We start from the raw sequence: 22,143 nt of genomic DNA on the forward strand, positions 1-22,143 counted from the left end.
CATATAAACCTATAAGTCACTCCTATGGCAGGCCTTATCAATTCTGAAGGCAGAGTGCTTGGTTCTTTCGTGAGAGGGTGCCCCTGCATGAGCAGAGCCCCTCTGCAGCGTTCGGAGACCCTTCTCTGATGCTGTTTGTAGTGCAGCCTGACCATATACTCTTAAGTGCATTATAATCAAACGGTAAATGCTAACTTTGGACTGGCTGCACAGAAACATGTCGTGTTTGGTGTCAAACACCTTGGAATCATACCCCCACACCAGTAACTGGTGTGGGAGTATGATCCCACCCTTCTAGAGGGAGAGACGTGACAGCACTGGTATACCCGGTAGAAACTTAATAGAGCCCTGGCATCACAAAATGGATGCTGCAGCCACAGACACGGGTCTGGCCTCCTGCTGCTGTCCGAAACTCCAGCACGGGAGGCCTGGACAATAGGTTTCCTGTCACAGGGAGGTGCAACCACCTCCCAGACAGGCTGATGTGTATTGGGGCTGGGTGGGAGCACTCTTTGAGTGCTTTGAAGTCCTGCATAGTCCAGCTCAAACCGGTTTAGGGGCTTCCAGCCCCTGCTCTGGTGCGAAACTGGACAAAGGAAATGGGTTTAGCCACCCCTCTTTCCAAACCCTCCCATAGGTGGGTCCCCAGAGTATGTCCAACCCCCTACCTTAGTATAAGTATGGGACCCCTGTCCTTAGGACTTTAGATTACCCTGGACGAAACTCTGACGCTGAATCCTGGACCTTCGACGCTCTGCTCAAGACCAGAGGACTGAAGAAATCTCCCTTGGGGTCAAGGAGTGACTCCCCTGCTTGGCAGGCACCAACAAAGCAATTTGCCGGTCTGCATCATCAAATCTCCTGCCGGACTCCAAAGTATTTGCAGCCCAGGAAGAGGATTTCCATACATCTCAGAGGCCGACCCGAGTCCCCAGCAAAGCTGAGACCCGCAGCCCTCGTGAGTAGCGTGGAACCGGAACTCCTGGTCACCATGCATTTCTGCAAGTGCATTGACTTCTCGAAGTCTCTTGATGTCGTGCATGGGCTGACTTGTAGCCCCTACCTCGAGCACTGAATCCACTGAAGATTGTCGGCCTGGTCATTCCGAGTGACCCGTGGGCTGCCATTTTGTGTTCGTCTCGAGGTCCCTTCACGATCCCTGGTCCGTTGACTGGTGGGTCCCTGAGGGGGTAACTTTGCATTTCCTTGGGCTTTCTTGGTTGCTCCAGACGTGCCCTGACTCTCAACCAAGTGGTGAGTCCCACAGACCTTGCTGGTCTGCACCGAAGCATCTTTCTTGTTTCTGCATGGGTTGCTGTTGTCAAGGCTTGTTGTGTCCAATCCGGGCACCGACGCTGCAGCACTCGACATCCTTTGTGGGACAGCTCGAATCCAGCTCCTGGTTATCCTCGACGCCTCCTGGTCCTCGTGGCTGAAGAGTCAATCTTCACCTGAAATCACCCGACATTCCTGGTCACTGACAAGTGACCCAGACTCTGTCCCCTCTGCTTTCAGGTTCTTCTCATCTTCGATCCAGGCAGTAGCGGCTGGTGTCATTTGAAAGTGGTGAGGCGTAAAATTTGTGATGGAGTGCACCGTGGCAAGCAAGGGTAGTGAGCGAGCCAGAACAACCCTACAGCAAATTCAATTGACAAGAAAGGCAACCACTTAAATGTAACAGGCTCATCCTAAAGCAATCTAAGCATTGGTATTGTCCAAAATAGGCTTTCACAATAGACAAATAAAAGCTGCCAGACCTAAAAAGTGACACGCTTTTATAGGGAGATCTCACACTCCTAAGCATTTAAAAAAATGTAATTAAAGATCTGCCTATCACGATACCTCCATTTCTCATATCCTACACCGGAATGCATAATTGGTATACAAGCTCGACAAGACCAGACTCAGGCAATACCAGATATTTTTGGAGGGTCGACTGTGCCAAGTTATGTTTGTGTTGCCAGTTATCTTACAAACACCTCTTTTAGGTACTGGCTGATTCTATATAGACACGCCACATCCAGCAGGGCCTAGCTTCAGAAACATTTCTATCTACAAGAAATGTTATGTTTCTGAAGCTATGGCCCTGCTGGCACACACTTCCGAGAAGTATTGCAGAAGCGTGTAAGTTTCTCGGTGCGTGCCAGCCAGCAGGGCCAAAGCTTCAGTACATAACATTTCTAGTAAATAGAAATGCTTCTGAAGCTAGGCCCTGCTGGCATGCACTGAGAAGCATACACGCTGCTGCAATTCTTCTCAGAGGTGCGCATGCGTGCAGCAGGGCCTAGCAGCTGCCTTCAGAAACTTTTCTGTGTGCAGTCACACAGTGGTGCACTAGTTTTTAAAAGGCACAGGGAGATTATTAAAATTGCCCAGAATCACAGGATGTTGACTGAGGCCTTACAACCCACTAGGTAGTTTACCTCAAATAATCCACGGCGTCATTCCTACTGAGGTCTTTTCTGCCCTTTTCTCGCATTCGGAAGAAATGTAGACAATGTAAAGCGCGCGCCAGGACTTTGAGTGTTTTCTCAAAATGCTATATAGCTTTCTCCTCACGACACATCGGGTGCAATAAGAAAAAGACCTATGCTTCAGTCAGACATCATGACACAATATTATTCTGCACACTATGCGGCACTACCAGGTAAGTATAAACCGGCACACATTCGACATCAGTGCATGAAATGCACAGGTGGTAAAATTAAGACTCATAAATCACTATATGGGTATATGGCTCCACGCATTGTTTCAATCGCAATATGTATTATTGCATCTAAAACCTTGACAAAGACCATAGGAGTACGAAATTTAAATATTTTAGGAATGTACTCGTGACGCCATTATAGTGTACTTGCTGTGGTAACAGCATGCCGAAGTGTGAGATATGTCTTGTACGAGTGTCACTGTCATGAAATACTCTTGTTTCGAGATAATTATTTCTCTCTATTAGGACAGGCACATATTAAGGAAACTGTCACACGTTCTGTGATATTGCGGGGGGAATAAAAAGAATAATAATAAAACCTTACCCTGCAATCAGACCAGGGGTCCCCGCTGGTGCCCACCCGGCCGCAGGCCGTCACCCGCCCTGTGGTAGCAAGTGAACACTAGGAGACTCTGACGTCACGCTGGTGGCAAGTACCACCTGCGAGGCTGCGACTTAGCCAATCCAGATGCTGCTCCAACAGCAGCACCAGGATTGGCTTGAGCAGTAGTGCGCATGTTCTGTTTAGGGCGTAAAAAGTTTTGCGACCAGCGCACTAGGCTGCTCATTAGAAGAGCGGCATGGAACAACCCTCATTCTTCTAATGAGCAGCCTAGTAGGCATGCTCGGGCTGGTCGCAAACATTTTTATGCCCTAAACAGAACATGCACACGCACTCTTGCTGTGCGCTCCGCTGGACCGCCGACCACCTGATTCATTTGTCATCGTCAATGCAGTTGCACTGAACTCCTGCTGCGGCTGCCGCGCCACGCCCCCTTATGAGCCGACTGCCTCCGGTGAGTGAGTGAGATTGAGAGACTGTGACGGCAGCAAAGGCATGCACGCACCCTCGTAACTCAACTCGTGCCTCAAAGGTGGGCAACGCCCAAGCGCCCTAATGGACACACCGCCCCTGGATCCAGGCTTGGATCTCTTTGGACACTTCGCATTTTCACGGCAGCAGCACTTCTTCGCCAGCTCCCATTGAAATCGACGACGCGACCCGACACCAAAAGACACCTATGCACGCGGCTTCCCTGGGTGAGGTAACACGAGTACTCCGGTGCTCCCGTGGGTGCTAGCCCTAGAACTTCCTAAGTCCAAAAGGGTTTGGTCCTGACTCAATTCTAAGTGTCCCTAATCTTTAAAAAACTAACCGTGACTTTCCCCATAGAAGCTAACGGGAGCTCGCGGCTGTATTCACACACTGCACACGGCCCCCGTGGGTCCCCTGTGTCACTACCTTGGGTGGTTCCTTGGGTTTGTATCAATAAATATTCAAAAGGAGGTCTTAGGGAAAATGTTTATAGACCAATAGTGTTCTGTTCCACTGCCGAAATAGTCACACAAAAAGAAGAAATCTATGGTCTCTCGAGTCAGCCAGAAAATACTGGACTGATCAAGATACCGACGGACAGAGCGGGGCCTCCTTCCCTGAGCGGATGCCAGGTGAGGTGAGGTGCACTCCCGTACATGAACGGGTTTGAGTGCAATCCTGTGTTTCACTTCATCTAGGACTCACAGGTTCTGGCAGGTTGTATGGTTCCAACTGCATTATATTGAGACTTGTGTACACTTCTGTTGGTTCACTGTTTTGAAGTAGCATTTCCACCTGAAGCAGGCCACTTCGGTGGGTGACGGGACTCCATTGTTTCCCTAAAAACATTTTCTTTCATTCTACTTAGTATTTTCTGGCTGACTCTAGAGACCATAGTTTTCTTCTTTTTGTGTGACTGGTTCCTTGGGGTCCCAGCGATTCTACCGGCTCTAGGCCTTGTGTCTAGTTAAGTCATGGTTCTTATACCACTATTTCAGTATATGGTTTGGCTCGCCCCTAGGGCCTGACGTGTATTTGTGCTGTTTTACTGTGATTATTGAAGTCTAACTTATGTGTTTTGACCGCTAGTCTCATAAAGAGACTAGGAGGGTGTGTTTAGTAATAAATACATATATTTATATAAATACCTGGTGTGGATATCTTTCATTTAGTGACTCAAGAGATTATAGACTGGTAAAACAAGCTGCTTTACATTCCTTCAAGACTTAGCCTGAAGGCTGCTCTCCATAGCTACCACTAGGATAGCTTTCAATAAAGGTTGTCTTTAACGTATAACCAATAAGGGGTTGTTTGGACTGATACAAGGTGCTCACTAGAACTAGTGGACAGCATATATCAGGCCAACTTTACACAGGCACTCTGGAACTTGTAGTCCTAAACTTAGAATGGGATCAGACACTCATCCGTGGATCTGAGGAACTTAAAATCTCAGTGTGTGAGATATGACCTGGCAGCAGCTGCAGGGACTGTAGAGGAGATTGAGGAAAGATTTTGCAGAATCTAAGGGGCCCTCTATCCCACATCCATCCTGATTGCACCGGGCAAAGAAGCCTTAAGCACAATGCCTGCACTGGACACTGATGGGGTAAACGAGCACAGATCAGAGCACAGCTATTTTTTCAAGATGCACGTTTAGGTCACGTGTGATCTCTCGATAAGGCGCCATACCCATCGAGGTACCCTATCATCTTAACATCTGTGCAATATCTTCTGAATAGAAAATGTGATTACATTTCATCTGGAGTTGAACTTCATCAGATGCTGTAAAATAGGTTTGGACTTTCACCATAAACGGGTCATAGGCAAACCAACAACAGTACTTTAATATATACACAATCACCTACAGTATTACCTGTAACTTTTGAACATCTTTGCAATGGCATCTGCCTTTCTCTGCATCAGTATTTGGAGCTCCTGGCCCGACTTCATCATCAATGCTCTCATACTTACTGTGCAGTGCTCAGAGCCATGTGATTATCCCCAAGGCATTTCAATTCTCCAGACTGACAGCTTCCTCCAGTTGCTGTAAATGCCAACAAGGCCCAGCCATTGACTGAACGGACAGGATGCTTAAGCTCCAGCAAGGACAAACATTGGTAAAGCCAATAGTTCTAGCCTTTGATACCTATTAGCACTGCAAATGCCTTTTGTTCATGGTGTGCAGCCCAGGCATTGTTGACTTTGGCAATGATCTGTAGCCATGCTGTATGGCAGCATGGCTGAATAAATTTAAAAGCGATACGATGTGGCCAGCGCTAATGCACTTTAAATTTAAAAAAAAGCACATTAACTCTGGCCACGTCTTATTGTTTTTAAAAATTAGTTTTATCCATGCTGCAAAGCAGCTGTTCTGCTATACAGTATGGCTACAAAACATTGCCCAAGACAATAGCTTCCATAGTTGAGACCTATTGGCTTTGCAATAATTGTTTGTTATTCTTTCCCCAGCACTGTCCAATCCAAAGCACCCTGATAAATTAGTATTATTATTCATTGAGGTGAGGGACTGTCCACCCCAAACAATAATAAACTTACTTACATGAGGTATTCTGTAGGCCCAGGTGAAATATTTGTTAAGCCAGTGTATTCTTGCCTTATTTCGTATATTTTACATTATGCTTGTCACCCAAAATCCCCCAAATTTCACCATTACATCATGTGGTGTAAATAGCTTGAGAGCACAGGAACAACCCAAATGAAGAGAACGTGAGTGATTGTTGTTTGCGGCACCTGTGTTTTTCGTACGTTTGCACGAAAACATCTGCTTGCATCCAAAAAGGATGTGAGCATGCATTTCATGCAAAAATATAGTGCCAAATGCTAGTTTTGTGTACTATTACATAGTTTTGGGTGGATTTCACGTAATAACGCAAAAGCTAATAATTTCAGGCACTTCTAGTACTTAGCGCACCCATAAATACAGCATCCATTAATACCGGTATTTACTAGTCCCACTCTATTTCGCCATACGGGTTACACCTCTGCCAATGAACCAAATAAATAATATAGCTCCTGACAGAAACTGCATTGGCTCTAGTTGCTTAATGAAGCAATATGACTATTAACATAAATTATATCTATTCCTGAACAAGAACAAAACTGAGCCAGTTATGCAAGAATTTGAAAATATGGTCTGCAATTCTATGAACTAAAACTGAGGATTACGAGTCCAATGCAAGTTTGCACAGGAATTGGGATTCTTAGGAATGAAATAGTAATTGCATAGAGTATTTATTCCAAGGTGAGGTATTTACTACATATTTTAATTACTGCACCGGTCCCCCCTGCAAGTTTTGTAAGACAGGTTTCATCACTAGTAAATTTGTCAAGGGAAAAAGATTTGAGAAAAAGAAACACATGGAGAATTTGGAGCAGTGAATACTGATCCTGCATTATATGCCCCATTTTCCTTGAAATACTTTTTTTTTTATCACAGCTTTTTAATACTCCAAAGTGGAGAAATGGTATTGAATAGCAATGGTAAGTTTGACAACCCTTTTTGTCAATTCAGAATCTGGCTTAAGAGTGAAGGCTCAGCCTCTTACCTATCTTTCCTGCTTACGTAAGCCTACTTCTACCTTCTGAATCTAGCTCAATATGATCACTAGTCAGATTGGGACAATAAGAGTTTTGGGTTCAATGAATTTGATAGATAAATTAACCTTTCACAGATACTGGTTTGCCCATTCCTTTACCTCGTCATTGAAGGGAATGGGTGGTACTGTCGGGTCCAGGTAGAACAGTTCTTCACATAGAAGAGCTTTCATGCACAGAGCCAAGCTGTCCACATCTCTTGCCATTGGCCCTAACATTGGTACCACTGAAATGAAAAGAGTGAACATGTCAGAAATTATACTAAGTGATGGCATCTCACGCTGTACATGCATTTGCAGGAAGACATTCTTGATGTCATTTATTGTGCAACTACCTGAAGGCAGCCTTCTGCTAAGTTGCGGTTTTACCTTTCTATCAACCCCCTTTATTGTGCTCGGTTGTATTTTTAGGGTTCAAATCTACACTACTTCATTTCATTTTTAGGCTAGAGTGCTTTATTTGGGACTTATTTTCATTTGTTTTGTATTCTCCGAATTCCTTGATTTCTTTCATTTATCTATTTTTTTTTCTTCTAGTAGCGTCTTCTCTCTGGCCAAGTATACTGGACTTATTTTTCCTAGCTGCTGGAGTTGCTTCCTGATTGATCATGTATGTGTGCGCTTCTTTGTGATCACCTGCCCACGTAGAGTGCCCTGCCCAACGCTCTCCTGATGCATGTGTAGCCACATAGCCAATATGCACAGTGGGCATGTCAAAGAAACACCTAAAGCAAGGGGGTTGAAGTTTGTCTGCATGCCACATAGATGAAGGGTAGAAGATGCTAATGGTAATATCTGTGTGTGTTCTTTGGGCACAGACACGTTTCTGTAGATTTTGCAGGCCTCACTGTGCTGGTTGACACAGCCTCATATTTCAGCGTATCTTCATTACACTAAGCCAGAGCCCAAGACTAACTCTAAAAGTAGGATGCTCTCAGGTCTCACCGGTAGACTGGTAAATGCCCAATTAGTATGAGAACATTCTGTGGAATGTCATACAATTTTTAAAAATCAATCTTGGCATTTTACTTGAAACATTAAATTGCCAATTTATTTACCTTTTTTGTCTTCAATTGTCCAGTTTTTTTGTCCAGTCGTTTTGTGCTGGGCAGTTTGATGTCCGGGTAGATGAACTCACCAATGTGGAACCCTTCCACCTCCCGGTTTTCTTTTCTATGCCTTACCCAAATCATGGTTGAATCTGAACATCAGGTGGATCATACACTCATCCTGATGTTTCCAGTATTACTAAGGAAGATATCCTCAACATCTATCCTTTTTCGTGGTCATATCAACATGCCATTGTTTTGTATATTAGTCATCGAGGCCTGCACTGTTAAGCATCCATCTAGTCAAGGCTACTCCTGGAGCAAAGTCTCTGAGTCCTATTCGACATTTAAAGCTTTCCTTTAGTGTTCTGATTTAGTGGCTCCAACAGATCTTGTAATTACTGATAAAAATGTTACTTCCATGAGTGACCACTGTTCTCAATTCTTGAGAATGTAGCAGCAATTAAACAACTGTAGCATCATAAATTAGGATCCACACCTACATGTTCTCTCTTAAGCTGAGGAAATCTAAGTAACATCTTGTGGAATGCCTTTTATGACACTCTTACATTCTGAATCTTGAAATTCAATATACTACTCAACTTAAATTAATGTTGCATCTCAAGAGCACAACTCCAGTCTTTCTACATATCTTGAAGATGAAATTGCCATCCTTTTGGATACAGTTTTGGACTCTTCTAATCATAACCCTACCACTTTTGGCTAACAATAATCTGAACAGATTTTGACAAGATTTCCTTCAATTCTGGACATGGCAAGTCTTGTCAAGATCACAGAAAACAATGCAGAGACTGCTCTTCATTTTGTACAATAATTTTGTTCAAAGCCTTTGGGTATGTCTTTCACCTCTTCTCCGCACAGCTCACTTAGCTCTGCAATTTTTCTTTTACTAAAGACATTATTCCTTACTCTGTGAAGAAAAAGTTTATAATTGATTTACTATTACAGCATCAGTAAGGTTCTTCCTTGATGCATTACTTTGGTACTGTATACTTACTTGAGGTAAATTTGAAGCTTTCAGCTTACATTGAGGAATGTGAGATCCTTGATTGTTCTCTAAAATGTTTTTGGCCTGACCATTAAAGATGTTTGGAATGTATTATGTGGTATTTCTATAGCGTGAACCTAGCAAAATGGAAGTGGTGAGGCTGTACAAGGTTAAAGACAAATCATAAAGTGAACAAGTGATAGGAAAGTTAGCTGGTTTTTGGACTTTTAATGCACTATGATGTTATATTATATTAAGAGATGTGCCCACCTGGTTTCAGTGTTCAAAGTTCTTAGACTTATTTTTGATGAGTGCAGATCTTCAGACTTGGCCATTTTAGGCCTATTAGCCTCATTTGCATGGTGTTCAAAACCATGCTCCTCGGGTGCCTCGGTAGGCAGGCATGTATAAGGGACCCTGCCCTGGACTGGATTAGGTCATTTAATTTTGAAAGCTCTGAAGAAATGTCTCTTCTTCAATGTATGCTGGAAAGCCAACCTTTTGCCTGTGGATGCCCCAATGCTCAGCTTTAAGTATGATCCTTTTATCCTTATACTTATGACACCCAGTTAGTCATACAATTGATTGGGGATGGCCTCATGCATCACAAAATGTGCTTTAAGGAATGTGGGAGATCTGTTAATGCCTAGGTAGAATTCCTCTCTCTTCACCTGAACTTCAATAAAACAAAGGTCATCTGCAACAGTGTGGCCTCTTAAACGAATGCTTGGTGGCCTTCATACCTAGGCCATCCCCCTGTTAATTGAGAAAAGTTAACATGATCTTGAAGTCCATTTTGACATCAATCTTCGCTTTAAGGAACTTATAAGCAAACTTAAATCCTCTTGTTTCCTTTTCATTATTGTGTCAAGAGAGATCTTCCTTCTCCTCCCCTCTTCATTTAGGACAACAAGTTTAGTTGACTTTCATGAATACACTGGGCTACTGCAAGAAATTGCCACCATTCAGAGGCTCCGCCCATCTATAACTCTGGCCCTGGACTTATTCTGGGCCACGAAGGAGGATTTGCATCTCCTTTACTCTGTTAGCCCTGCATTGGCTTCTGGGTGGAAGGCTCATTACCTTCAATATGTTGTGACTGCTTGTCAGTCCTACTACAGCATGGGCCCTGTACTCATCCACTGGATTTTCAAGCACCACAACCCATTTAGGAGACTAGATCAGCCACGGTCGATAGTGGGAGTAGCTGCCGGGCGGTGACGTGGAGAGGAGGAGGGGTAGGGTGGGGGGTAGTAAACTGTGGATTACGGAGGTTTACAGGTAAGTAAACATATAAATTAATAAAACAAATGTTGTTGCTTGTACTGCATCGCATTTGGGGATGCAGTGTGCGCAACGAAATTCGTTTTATTAATTTATATGTTTACTTACCTGTAAATCCACCCTGCCCCTCTCCTTCCTCACGTCACCGCCCGGCAGCTACTCCCAATACCGACCACGGCTGGACTAGATACTCCTCCACGTGGCTTTTTACCCATTCTCACTTTTGCAAGATTCATATTGGGTGTCAAACTTTTTCCTTGCTCACGAACAGTGTCAGGTATATCTGTCCACTTAACCTGGGAGTAAAAAAAGCCATCATTTATGCAACAAAAAACCTAAAACAACAACATACACAATTTAGAGATGAATGAATAAATAAGCTAAGAGATAGCCTATCCTGATAAGTGAGTGTATCATATTGGTATGTATTTATCGTGACACATTGTTCTGACTTCGTATCCTAACTGTCTTTTGACGGATATGAGCAAAACGTTTCAATCAAATATTAGAAGTGGCTAGTTTTTGGCATGTCAAGATTTTTGCAGACGTCCTCCTGAGTCCCAAGGGAAGCCCATTACACATTTTCTGACATGCCATCCATTCAGATACATAAGTAAAGGAAATAAAATTAATTAATCGCTGCTGTGGTAAAATGCTTTCAAAAGCGTGGAAGGGCATATAGACTTCCCTATTTTTTATACAAAGCTAATCACTAAAATATACTGTTCAATGAGGGTGTTTGTTCTTCATGAAATTGCGATAGGAGAGTTTTGAGGTAAATCTGATGATGTCTCTAAATGTAGCATGCACAAGGTATTATTATTAGTCAAAGAAAAGTGGTCTCAAGAATAATTACGCCGAAGGATGAGGATTTCACATGTTCTATAAATGCTAGGCTCATTCAATCTACATACCATAGACAGAGTTGTACGTTACTAAAATACAATAGGAAACTACCACATTTTATCAAGAAGATTGACATACCTGATGTTATGCCGCTGAAAGGCGCACTCATACCACTGATACTGTGGATGAGAAAAAGGAAAACATTATCTCACAATTAGAAAAGTAGTGGACACAGCCAACAGGACTGGTTTTCTAGCACAAGTAACAATTGTGTGTTTGCTTACAGGATGATGTTAGTGCACTTCTTCCTCTTTTGTGTTTTTTACAGACTAGCAGTGCTTAACTTGTGGCAGTGGTTTCTGGTGGTGGGCGCAAACACAAATCTTTTAAGTCTAGTGATAGCTAAGACCTTTTGGTTTAACTACAATATGTATAATATACTTATTTACACAGAGTCATGCCCATTTTTTGCTGACTGGTTTTGATGTTTTTTGAGTGATTGGGGTACTGTTGTCCATATTGTGCGTGCCCTGACCTCTAGAACATGGTAAAATTTGCTAATTCCCAATTATAGACTGGGAGACCAGCCACCTACCAGCATGGAAGGGCTCAACCATATTAGGTTTAAGCCAGAATAGTGTACTGTGGGGTAGTTTACATTGAGGCAAAAAGGATGTGCTGCAAAAGTGAGAAGATATGCCCTGGGGAACTTTTTTAGTTCTCGCCTAGGCAGCGCTTGCGCTGTCTTGTTGAGACATGCAGTATATACCATAGTAGGGAAGCTCTGTTTAAGCTCCGCCCATATTTTGGATTAGCTTACATCCTAAATGCTGCATTTTGTTTTTCAGCTTGTTAGTCCCTCCCCATGACGACCATGTCGTCATTTGGGTCCTTCCATGGCTATCGGCCCCTTTACTGCACAGACTACTTTCTTACTATTCCTACCCCTCCCTCCCGCAGTCCGTGACTTCTTGGCAGCCCCCGCCCCTTCCAGGCACTCCCGGTCATGCTTGTGCCTTTTTGGCACATGCTTGTTTTTTGTTACCACCGCTGAACTTTGAAAGCTGTCCACCTGATTTCCTTGTTTATACTAACTCTATGCCCGATTCAACTTTTGTTTTGGAAACAGTCATCTCTCAGTGAAAGTTTGTTTACGGGAAATGCCACCTCCAATAGGATGTTAACTGCCAGATTTGAATGGTGAGGTATTTGTTTGATCAACGTTTAGACAGAAACATTACGCCACTACAATGATGGCAGCTCGGCGTTTGCCGGTTACACCCTATATGCAGTTTTGCGTTGATAGGCTCCGCCTCTCCCCTTGCAGCTGCCCCACGTGTTTTTCTCTGCACGCTGCTGCCGTTTGAACCCGCAGAAAATTAAGGGACCAAGATGGCGGCTCAGAGGGGGAGCCCGGGCGAGGAAGCGAAGTATCAGCAGCATGGACCTTTTTACTGCTGGAAGTCCAAGCCAGGTAGGGCAGAAAACCCGCACCGGGAAGCTGGTGACACGTGGATGGGCGTCGCGCCCGCTTGCTGCACCACTTCATTGAAAGTGGCCTGTGTGGCTACATGCATGTCGCCTGCATCTACGGGAGACGTTGTCCTCCTTAGTGGACTCCCAGCACAGTCTCCTCCTAAACAAGACTTTATGCTGGCTGACCAGGAAGTCTGAGGCCGGCCCATGGAGTTGATACGTGGAGTTTGCCGCACATGTAGAAGCTGGGCCGGGAGAAGGAGTGGTGGGGATGGGTTCTGTTCCTGTGGCCTTTGGGCTCAGAACCAGCCTGAATTAATTATGCAGAAGTGCCATGCTGGACGAGGGCTGTAGCTACTGCACTGCCTGCTCTTAGAGTGGTCATGTGAATAGTTGAATGCACAACACAAAACCGCGCTTGTTATGCCTATGGGTATTAAAGCCCAGTAAATATGATTGGCACACTCATATACATGAAACTCTCTTAAAGATGTGGAGGCTACCTTAAAATGACGATGCACCATTATTTGAGTAGGGGAGGATGGTGAAAGGTTTCAATGTAATGGGTTCTGTTGTTTCTGAGTGACATAACGAGGGACAGTTCGGTTTGAATATTTGAAGGAAAACAAAGTGTCCAATATTTGAAAAAAGGATCGTTCTGTACTGAAATCATGTACTTTTATGATGGCTTTCTTTTGGTTTTTGCGCTATTGCAAGGTTTCCTTAGCGGAAGTTAAAAAATTGACCGCAATTGTTTAGGGGTATTTTGGAGAAGCGTGGTTGTTTGCCTGAGGTAGTAATGAGACACCAGGATTTCCTTGTAAGCAGCTGTCATGGGGAGTTTGACCCCATTGAAGTAGATAAATTGCCGCTTACCACTCAAGAGACTTTGCACTTGGTGTTCAGCACAGACGTTTTGCCACAGTATCGACACAGCTGCATTACATGTCAAAAATGTACACAAAGTATTTAGACTGTTGTAACTCCAATAACAATGTTTTAAGGGTGGAGACCTCAGTCGACCCTGTATTTGTCATGAATGACCTGTATTATTGTTAATGTCAGTGCAAACCACACAAACGGCTTTTGTTGCCAGATATGGCCGTGATTCTAAAGAATGAGTAGCAGACAACCCTAATATATATAGACACGTGGAGTGATTTGGGGCTTCACCTGGTAGCAAGGTGTTAAAGTGAAATATTATGTGTTAATATGCTTTTTGACCAGTAAGGAAGCATTGTGGGTAGCTGTTAATTTCATTCTGCTGTAGTAGTGTTTTTTTTTTTTTGTAAAGACATTGTTTTTCATCATATCCTCTTGGGCATCAAAACCCCTTGTTAACTGGTCACTTATGTATCAGTTGGGAGGCGATTTATCATCGGAATAGTTTTTCAAAAATATTATGGCTATATGTTACTTTTTTTCAAAGGGAGATGCAGCCAAGTTTTGTTGTTACCTGGAACTAAGAATTATCAGCTTAATAATATTTTTTTCAAATCTTGTATTTTCAGTGATATGACCACAGAAGGCCCTGCTTTTATTGTGGTTTGTTGATACGGCCGCATAACTCCTGTGTTTTAGGTGTTATCTCCGACCTCTCCTGCCTCCCCTCCCCCCACCACCATCATCCCGCCCTATACAGAGCACTGCCACACCTTGTCATTGTGAAAACAGTGCCTGGCGGCACATGAGCCTTGTGCGCAGCCACGGCCCGTGGAAGGAGCTCCGTGGGGCGGCAAGGCGGGGCGGGGGAGGGGGGGTACTAAACACCAGAATATGGATACTCCCTCCACGGGCCGCGGCTGCTGCCGAGCAGCTTCACCGACACTGCCATCTCAAAAGCTGTACGCAAATCCACCACCACAAAGTAATGGGCCCAAAAAAGAAGCGCCTTCATTGGGAGTAGCCAGCAGTTCTTGCTATTCTTTCTGCATGAATCCTCCCTCCCATCCACCTGCCACCTTCGGCTGAACAATCTCCACATACCATGCAGTGTCTGACAGCCCATAGGTGTTATAGCCCTCCTTACCACGAAAACTTCCTTCCGGCAACAAGAAGCTGTTTATTTCTCCTGCCCATTACCTGCTCCACTTATCCTCCTCGCCTGCTGCCCTCACCCTAGGCTGGCATTCCTTACCTATCCCTTACTTGTTGGCTGTGGTGTACACTGGCAAATATTCCAGCTCCGAGTTTCGCACGCACAAAATACCACCTTTACAGTGGGTACCTCAAGCGCGCCCTTTACCCCTACATCTGCTTTTCCTCTACTGCTCTCCTGCCTCCCCGCTCTTACCCCCGTATCAGCCTTTCCTCTGTTGCCCCCATATCAGCCTTTCCTCTTTTGTCCTTATACCAGCCTCCCAATGTCTCCCGTCTGTTGTGCTCCCATATCTGCCTCTCTTTTGATGTGCCCCCATACCTGCTTTTGTTTCCCTCATATGTCTTTGTTCTGTCATGACCCCTTAGATGCTTTTGCTCTATTGCCCCATATCTATGCCCCTGCTGTTGCCGTCATATCTGTCTCCGCTCTCTCTCATTTGTGTGCCTCTGGTGCACTGATATCTGCTTCTCTTCAGCTCCATAGATGCCTCTTCCTACATATACCTGCCTGCTTCTACACTGCCGCCCCTGCCTGAGCCCTCTAATCCAGGTGCTTATCCTTCTCACTACCTATGATGCATACAAGCTTCTCCACGTGCCCTGAAGTGTATTATCCTGGGGAATTAACCTTTCTGAAACCTTTTTAACATCCATATCCCTCTTTTATTATATGAAGATATATAATTAGCTTTAGTGTTATGCACTATAAGTCAGTATTATGGGCTTCCAGTGCTGTTGGTTGTTTGAGATTAAGGGCACTATTCTGGGGTCTCCATCGCAGAGTGCATTTAATTAGGTTTCCAGGTGTGTGAAAAAAGGGAATAGTTAAAATGCTCGTACAGCCAGATAACGTTTTTTAATAAATCTGGATTGGAGATAGTCTAAAAATAGTTCCGTGCGTAGGGGGATTTATTATGAATCTCCTGCACCTAATATGACCATAAAAAGGTCGACATGTTTCAGCCCTTGCGATTGCCCCGAGGGGTCAAGTAGGCTTTCTTCAGGACCTAGAGTGAAAAGATGTAGGAAAGGGGTAAAGTGAGAGACCTATTGTGTCTCTGTGAACTTAGACCATGTGTTGTCAGGTTCTTCGTGAATCGTGACCTTTTTATGGACATATTAGGTGCGGGAGATTCATAATAAATCCCCCTACGCACTGAACTATTTTTAGACTATCTCGAATCCAGATTTATTAAAAAACTTTATCTGGCTGTACGAGCATTTTAACTATTCCCTTTTTTCTCACTGTACATAACCCAACCATCACTGATCACTACTGCACTAACCAGTGGTACACCTCCCGGTGGAGGAAGCATAAAAACTAACCCGATGATGATGCTGTCACGTTTTTAAAGAGAAAGGCGGAGAACCAAGATATACCGCCACGTGAATGAGGGTTTTTTATCAATATAGCATACGAAAATTTTAAAAAACCCTGGTTACTCAGGACAAGTGATCCTTTACCCACTTGATTTTTTGATTTCAAGCCAATAAGAATCGAGGGAGGCCCGGCGGCCATTTTTAAGTAACGCAAAATCGAAGACACTACAGAAAAGCGTCAAATAAAGGGAATTAAAAGCAATAAATGAAACAAAAAGTGAAAAACTATAACAAAGATAAGAAACAAAGCAGAAATAAAAGTAAATAAGACACAAGATAAGAAGGCAAGCAAAACTGAAAGGATAAATCAATAAGGAGTATACACCAGCACGGTGGTACCAAGAAAAGAAGTACGACATAACGAGAGTTGCGCCAGTGCTGCACGCCAAGTAATGGTTGACCACACAAATGACAAAAACGGCGCGCAAGCAGTATTCCGCAGGCCCCTTCCATTCAATTGATCTGAGCCACAGTTAGGTATCAGATGGCAACGATGGATTCGAAAGTTCGAAAAATACATGCGCGCCACAGACGTCGCAGAGGCCAAGCACATAGATCTATTTTTAAACCTCGTAGGGGATGAAGTGGAAGACTTGCTAGTAACATTCCCTCAAGACCAAACAGCAACATAAAAGGGACTTATCAAGTGCCTCACAGACAAGTTTGACCCACAAAGAAACATTGATTTCGAAAGATACACCTTCACCATCGCGTACCAACAAGCAGAGGAGTCTCTCAACGACTTTGCAACACGACTGCGAAAATTGGTTACACACTGCAAATTCGATAAGTTTGTCAATGAACAAGCAATTCGACTGCGCATCATTGATGGCTGTCAGTCCGTGGAGTTTCGCACACGAATTCTGAAAGAACCGACATTGTTGGAGAAAATTCTGACCATGGCCCAGGCAGAAGCGAGACAAACCACGCACGCAAAGCAGTTGGAACTGGGAAAAAAAAGAAGAATAGAACAAGCTAACAGCATGGCCTGAAGTCCCCATGGGTGTCACCAATAGTGGAGGATCCAAAGAAGAACACATCCAAGATTTGCATATGTGTAGACATGAGGGTACCAAACACAGCAATTGAAAGGGAAAGACACCCTGGACCGCATCTAAATGATATGATCAGCTGCCTCACTGGCGCCTGCCGGTTTTCAAAGCTGGACCTGTGTAAAGGGTACCATCAGCTGGAGCTTAACCCACAATCAAGGTATATTACCACATTCTCCACACACATGGGTCTGTTTTGCTACAAACGACTTAGTTTTGGCATTTCATCGGCAGCCAAGATATTTCCAGAAACAATACGGCAGGTCATCAGGCCAGTAAAGAACAGCCTAAACTACAGTGACGACATTCTGGTGTTCGGTCGATCAGATGAGGAGCATGACAGGGCTTTGCGGAAAATATGTTCGAATCTGGAACAAGCAGGCCTAACGCTTAATGAAGACAAGTGCGAAATAGGAAGAAATTAACTGGTATTCTTCGGACACATCTTCTCCAGAAAAGGAATGAGAGCGAACCACAGCAAAGTGGAGACGCTGGAAAAAGCGAGTCCTCTGGCAGATGTTGCAGAAGTGAGGTCATTTCTTGGGCTCGCCAGCTACTGTGCTCGATACATAAAAGACGTTGCCACAGTGAGCACACCACTCAGGGAACTAACGAAGCAGGGTAAAAAATTCAGCTGGACACAAGAATGCAACAAAGCGTTTGAGGCCATCAGGCATGCTGTGATAGCGGTGGACCATCTTGCCTACTTCGATCCACCGCTATGTACGGAACTGACGGTGGAGGCCAGCCCGGTAGGACTAGGAGCGATCTTAGCACAACACATGCCAGGCAAAGATTCTCCAAGGAAGATCGTGGCATATGCAAGCAAAAGCCTGTCCCACATTGAGAGGGCATGTTCACAGCCAGAAAAAGAAAGCCTAGCAGTAGTATGGGCGTGCGAACACTATCACATGTTTATCTACAGAAAACCATTCACCATCGTCACAGACCATCAGGCCCTAGTGACAATCTATGGAAATCCAAATGCAAAAATACCGCCTTGCATCGAGCGATGGGGCATAAGACTGATGGACTATGATTTCAAGATCAGGCACAAACCGGGAAAAGAACATAACCCAGTGGACTACATGTCACGGCATCCCTTACCACAGACATCTCAGGGCACATCAATAGCGGAGGAATATCTAAACTTTGTTCTAAAACAAAACACTCCGGCATCAATAACGATAGCAGAACTCGAGCAAGAAACAGGGAGAGATGCCACGATGCAAGCGGTAAAAATGGTGACGAGACAGCAGTGATGTAGACATGTCAACAAACACAGCATCATGGAAGAAGGAGTAAGCAAGGAGGAGATGCTGGCATTCAAAAAGATTCACGAAGAACTATCAGAGACTGTGAACGGAATAGTAATGAGAGGAACAAGAATAGCTATGCCAAGGGCCTTACACAGGCAAACTGTAAACTTGGCACACAAATCACACAGAGGCATGGTAGCGACAAAGAAGCTGCTACGGGAGAAAGTGTGGTTCCCTGGTTTGGACAAGATGGTGGAGGACACTATCATAAATTGTCACATCTGCCAAACGACCGGGCCTGAACCACTAGAAATGTTAGAATGGGCAGTGTGGACAGAACTGACAGCAGACTTCTATGGACCTCTAGACACGTGCAACTATTTGCTCGTGATTATTGACGAATGCTCAAGATTTCCCATCGTGCGCCAAGTTTTGTCGACATCAGCAAGTGCAACACTGCCAATACTGGATGACATTCGCAGCCTGGGGCTCCCCACAAACACTAAAAACGGATAATGGTCCGTCGTTCTCAGGGGAGGAGTTTCAAAAGTTTATGGACTACCTAGGCATTCGTCACAGGAAGATAACACCTCTGTGGCCACAAGCAAATGGCATGGTAGAAAGATTCATGGGGAACATAAAAAAGGCTGTCCAAAGAGCAAAGCTGGCGGAGATATCAATAGGACAGGCCCTTTGTCAAGTACTAAGAGATTATCGAAACACCCCTCACAGTTCCATGGGGCAATGCCCCGCTGAGCTGGTGCTGGGCAGAACAAGCAGGACAAGGCTACCACAGTTAGAAGCAACGGCACCACCAGAGCATAACAGCATTGCTGTGAGAGACCATGAGGCCAAGGAAAAAATGAAAGCGTATGCTGACGCCAGCAGACATGCCACTCCATTGCACCTCAAGCAAGGGGACGCGGTGGTGGTACGACAGCGGCAGCTGAGAAAATCAGACAGTCCGTTCTCAAAGGAACCATTAACAGTGACACATGTGAAAGGGTCTATGATAACAGCGACAGCAGGCCCCTACCGAATAACAAGGAACAGCTCTCACTTTAAGGGAGCAAAGAGCATGGAGGAAGACGGAGGAGACATAGCTGCAGGAGATACAGGCACAGACGAGAGACAGGACGAGGAATGGCAGAAGGACAAGGGAGAGCAACATCCAAGAAGAGAATGCAAACGACCAAAAAGACTGATCGAAGAAATGTGATGATGGGGACACCGAAATGCCTCCTCTATCTCTCTCTCTCTCTCTCTCCCTCTATAACTCTATATCTCTCACCACTTTCTTCCATCATTTTCCTGCAACAAAAGGGGAGAGTGTCGTGACCTGGGCACAAGGGCACTAGGACCCTGTACCCGACTGGTGGGGAGGGGATGAGAACCGGACACCACTTCCGGTCAAGGGAGTGGGGAGGAACTCTTTACTGTGAGGGCAGGGGATGGTACCAGATGTGTGACACGAAGCAGTGATCACGAGCACAATAATAAAAGAAGTATATACATGTCTACCTGACTCCTGAGCATCCTTAACAAGCAGAACACAACACCTGGGACGGCCTCTAACTTGCCGTGACTGTCCCTGCAAAAGTGGGACAGTTGGTAACTCTGAGCATCTGTTTTTCATGGGTGATTGGCTATGTTTAGTTTGCAAGTTCTTCCTATTGCTGCTGTGTCATGTGGCTGTTCATTGATATTCACTCTGGGGGCATTCCAAGAACATTATTCTCAGAATTTCAGCCTTAATGCAAGCAAGACAAGCATTGGCATAGCCAATAGGTCTCGCTTTTGGGACCTTATAAGTATTTAGTTATGCAGCACAATATCCTTGGTGTAACAACATCAACTGTTGCAAGGCTAAACACTTATAGGGTCCCAAAAGCGAGACCTATTGGCTATGCCAATGCTTGTTTATGTTAGCCGCCAATGACTAGGAGCTACTAGCTATCATAGGGTTTGCACATAATCAATATGGGCACTGTAAAACAATTAGTAAATATTAGTTACATTTCTCAGTGTTAAATAAGACTTTCATTGACTCAGGGATAGAAGTACGAAATATATTCCTAGATGTTATAAAAGGGTGCATATTTGTGATAATCCGAGGCAATTTCAGTCAAAACCTAACGAAAGAAGCAGACTCCATTTTGCTCCTCTCACAGTGAGGACAACTTGTGGCAAACTGCATTCAGCTTGACAGACTACCTCCATCCACTTGCCTTCCTACCTCATCTCTATAAACGCAACAAATTAACTTCTTCCGCCAACACTATTTCTGCCCACTTTTAGGTTGACTCTGGGCAGCGCATGCACTGCTGCGAGCATGCAGCATTGGAGTATGGCTTTGAAGCCCCGCCCACTCTCCACCCATACTTTTAATTGACTTGTGTCATTGTCCTTCATAAACGCTGGCTTCCGAGTTGTTATTAGGCTTGTTAGTACCTCCTTGGTACCGCCTTGTCTGCATTTGTTACCTCCCATAACGACTGGACCTTTTACCTGTCTTGTTACATGGTCTGCTTTATCTGGGCTGTGAGCACTATTTGGCTGAAAGATTTGCCCCTATAACACCCACTACGTCGTACCACGCTGCCCGCTTTTTTTGCAACTTGACAAACAGATGCCTTTTTTTTTGTCAAAGCCCCCCATGCCGTGCTTTCACTTTAATGTCCGCCACACCCCTTTCTCCCTTTCTTTAGACACACCTTGTCTATTGAAAGGGGCACGGCCTCCATGAATGTGAAAGCGCCGCATGGGCGCTAGTAATTTGCAATGCAATAGGTCTCGCATTTGCAAGAATTTAAGCTATTGCATTGCCAATAGCAAAAACTCTCGTAAATGCGAGACCTACTGCACTGCAAATGCATATTCTCTATGGTACCTCACCAGCCGAACTAGAGTTTTACACCAGAACTGCTGCTCAAACAGCAGTTCAGTAACCATGAACAGAGAAGAACGTCATGAATAGTGTCCAGTTATATCTTTTGATGGGGAAATCCTAACTGTGGTATGTAAGCTTGGCAACCTGTACAAGGGGTGCGACCTATAACACAAAAAACGTGAGCGTTTTCGCAAAATCTGCACGTTGTGGATTGTTCCCATCAACGTTTGTGGCAGACATGTGCATTATGTTAGCTAAACTACACTTTGAGGCCAGAAAACACTGCAAGGTCAATTTAAGAAATGGCATTGTCGGCACATTTAGGTTTTCTGAAGAAAACTACTGGAAACAAATGCAGGCTTTTGTGAGCATAATGCATAATGTCATGTATCCACATACGAGTATACTTTAAGTATTATGTGGCTTTGAGGCATGTACCCAAAAACCAGAAAAACAGATATTAGTGCTCCAAGTACAACATTCTAAAAACTACATTCCATTGAGCAGAAAATGACTGCCTATAAGGGTTTTGGGGCCAAATGTGTTGTGTAAAGTTGTGTAGGTGTTTGAAGTTCATAACAGCCATCGAGTAGATCAATCAACCACATAATAGTCAATCAGCACGCCAACAACTTACTATCTGCACAGACATTTCAAACG

The 22,143-nt window shown here is 44.4% G+C and overlaps 1 protein-coding gene across 2 annotated transcripts in view; it reads right to left on the reverse strand.

Moving 5' to 3' along the window:
- The window catches only part of LOC146835072 (vitamin D3 hydroxylase-associated protein-like), a 266,006-nt gene that overhangs the window by 69,467 nt on the left and 174,396 nt on the right, over positions 1–22,143 (reverse strand). For both annotated transcript variants that reach the window (XR_014960683.1, XM_085602737.1), the window contains exons 6-7: positions 11,465–11,505; positions 7,241–7,365 (exon numbers count right to left, since the gene is read on the reverse strand). Coding sequence is in view for 1 of the 2 variants with exons in the window: in XM_085602737.1 (XP_085458863.1) it covers positions 7,241–7,365; positions 11,465–11,505 (166 nt within the window). In the remaining variant the exon portion in view is untranslated. The remainder of the gene's footprint in view (positions 1–7,240; positions 7,366–11,464; positions 11,506–22,143) is intronic.

Source organism: Triturus cristatus, chromosome 4_2 (genome assembly GCF_964204655.1).
Source record: "Triturus cristatus chromosome 4_2, aTriCri1.1, whole genome shotgun sequence".
Taxonomy (NCBI): Eukaryota; Metazoa; Chordata; class Amphibia; order Caudata; family Salamandridae; genus Triturus; species Triturus cristatus.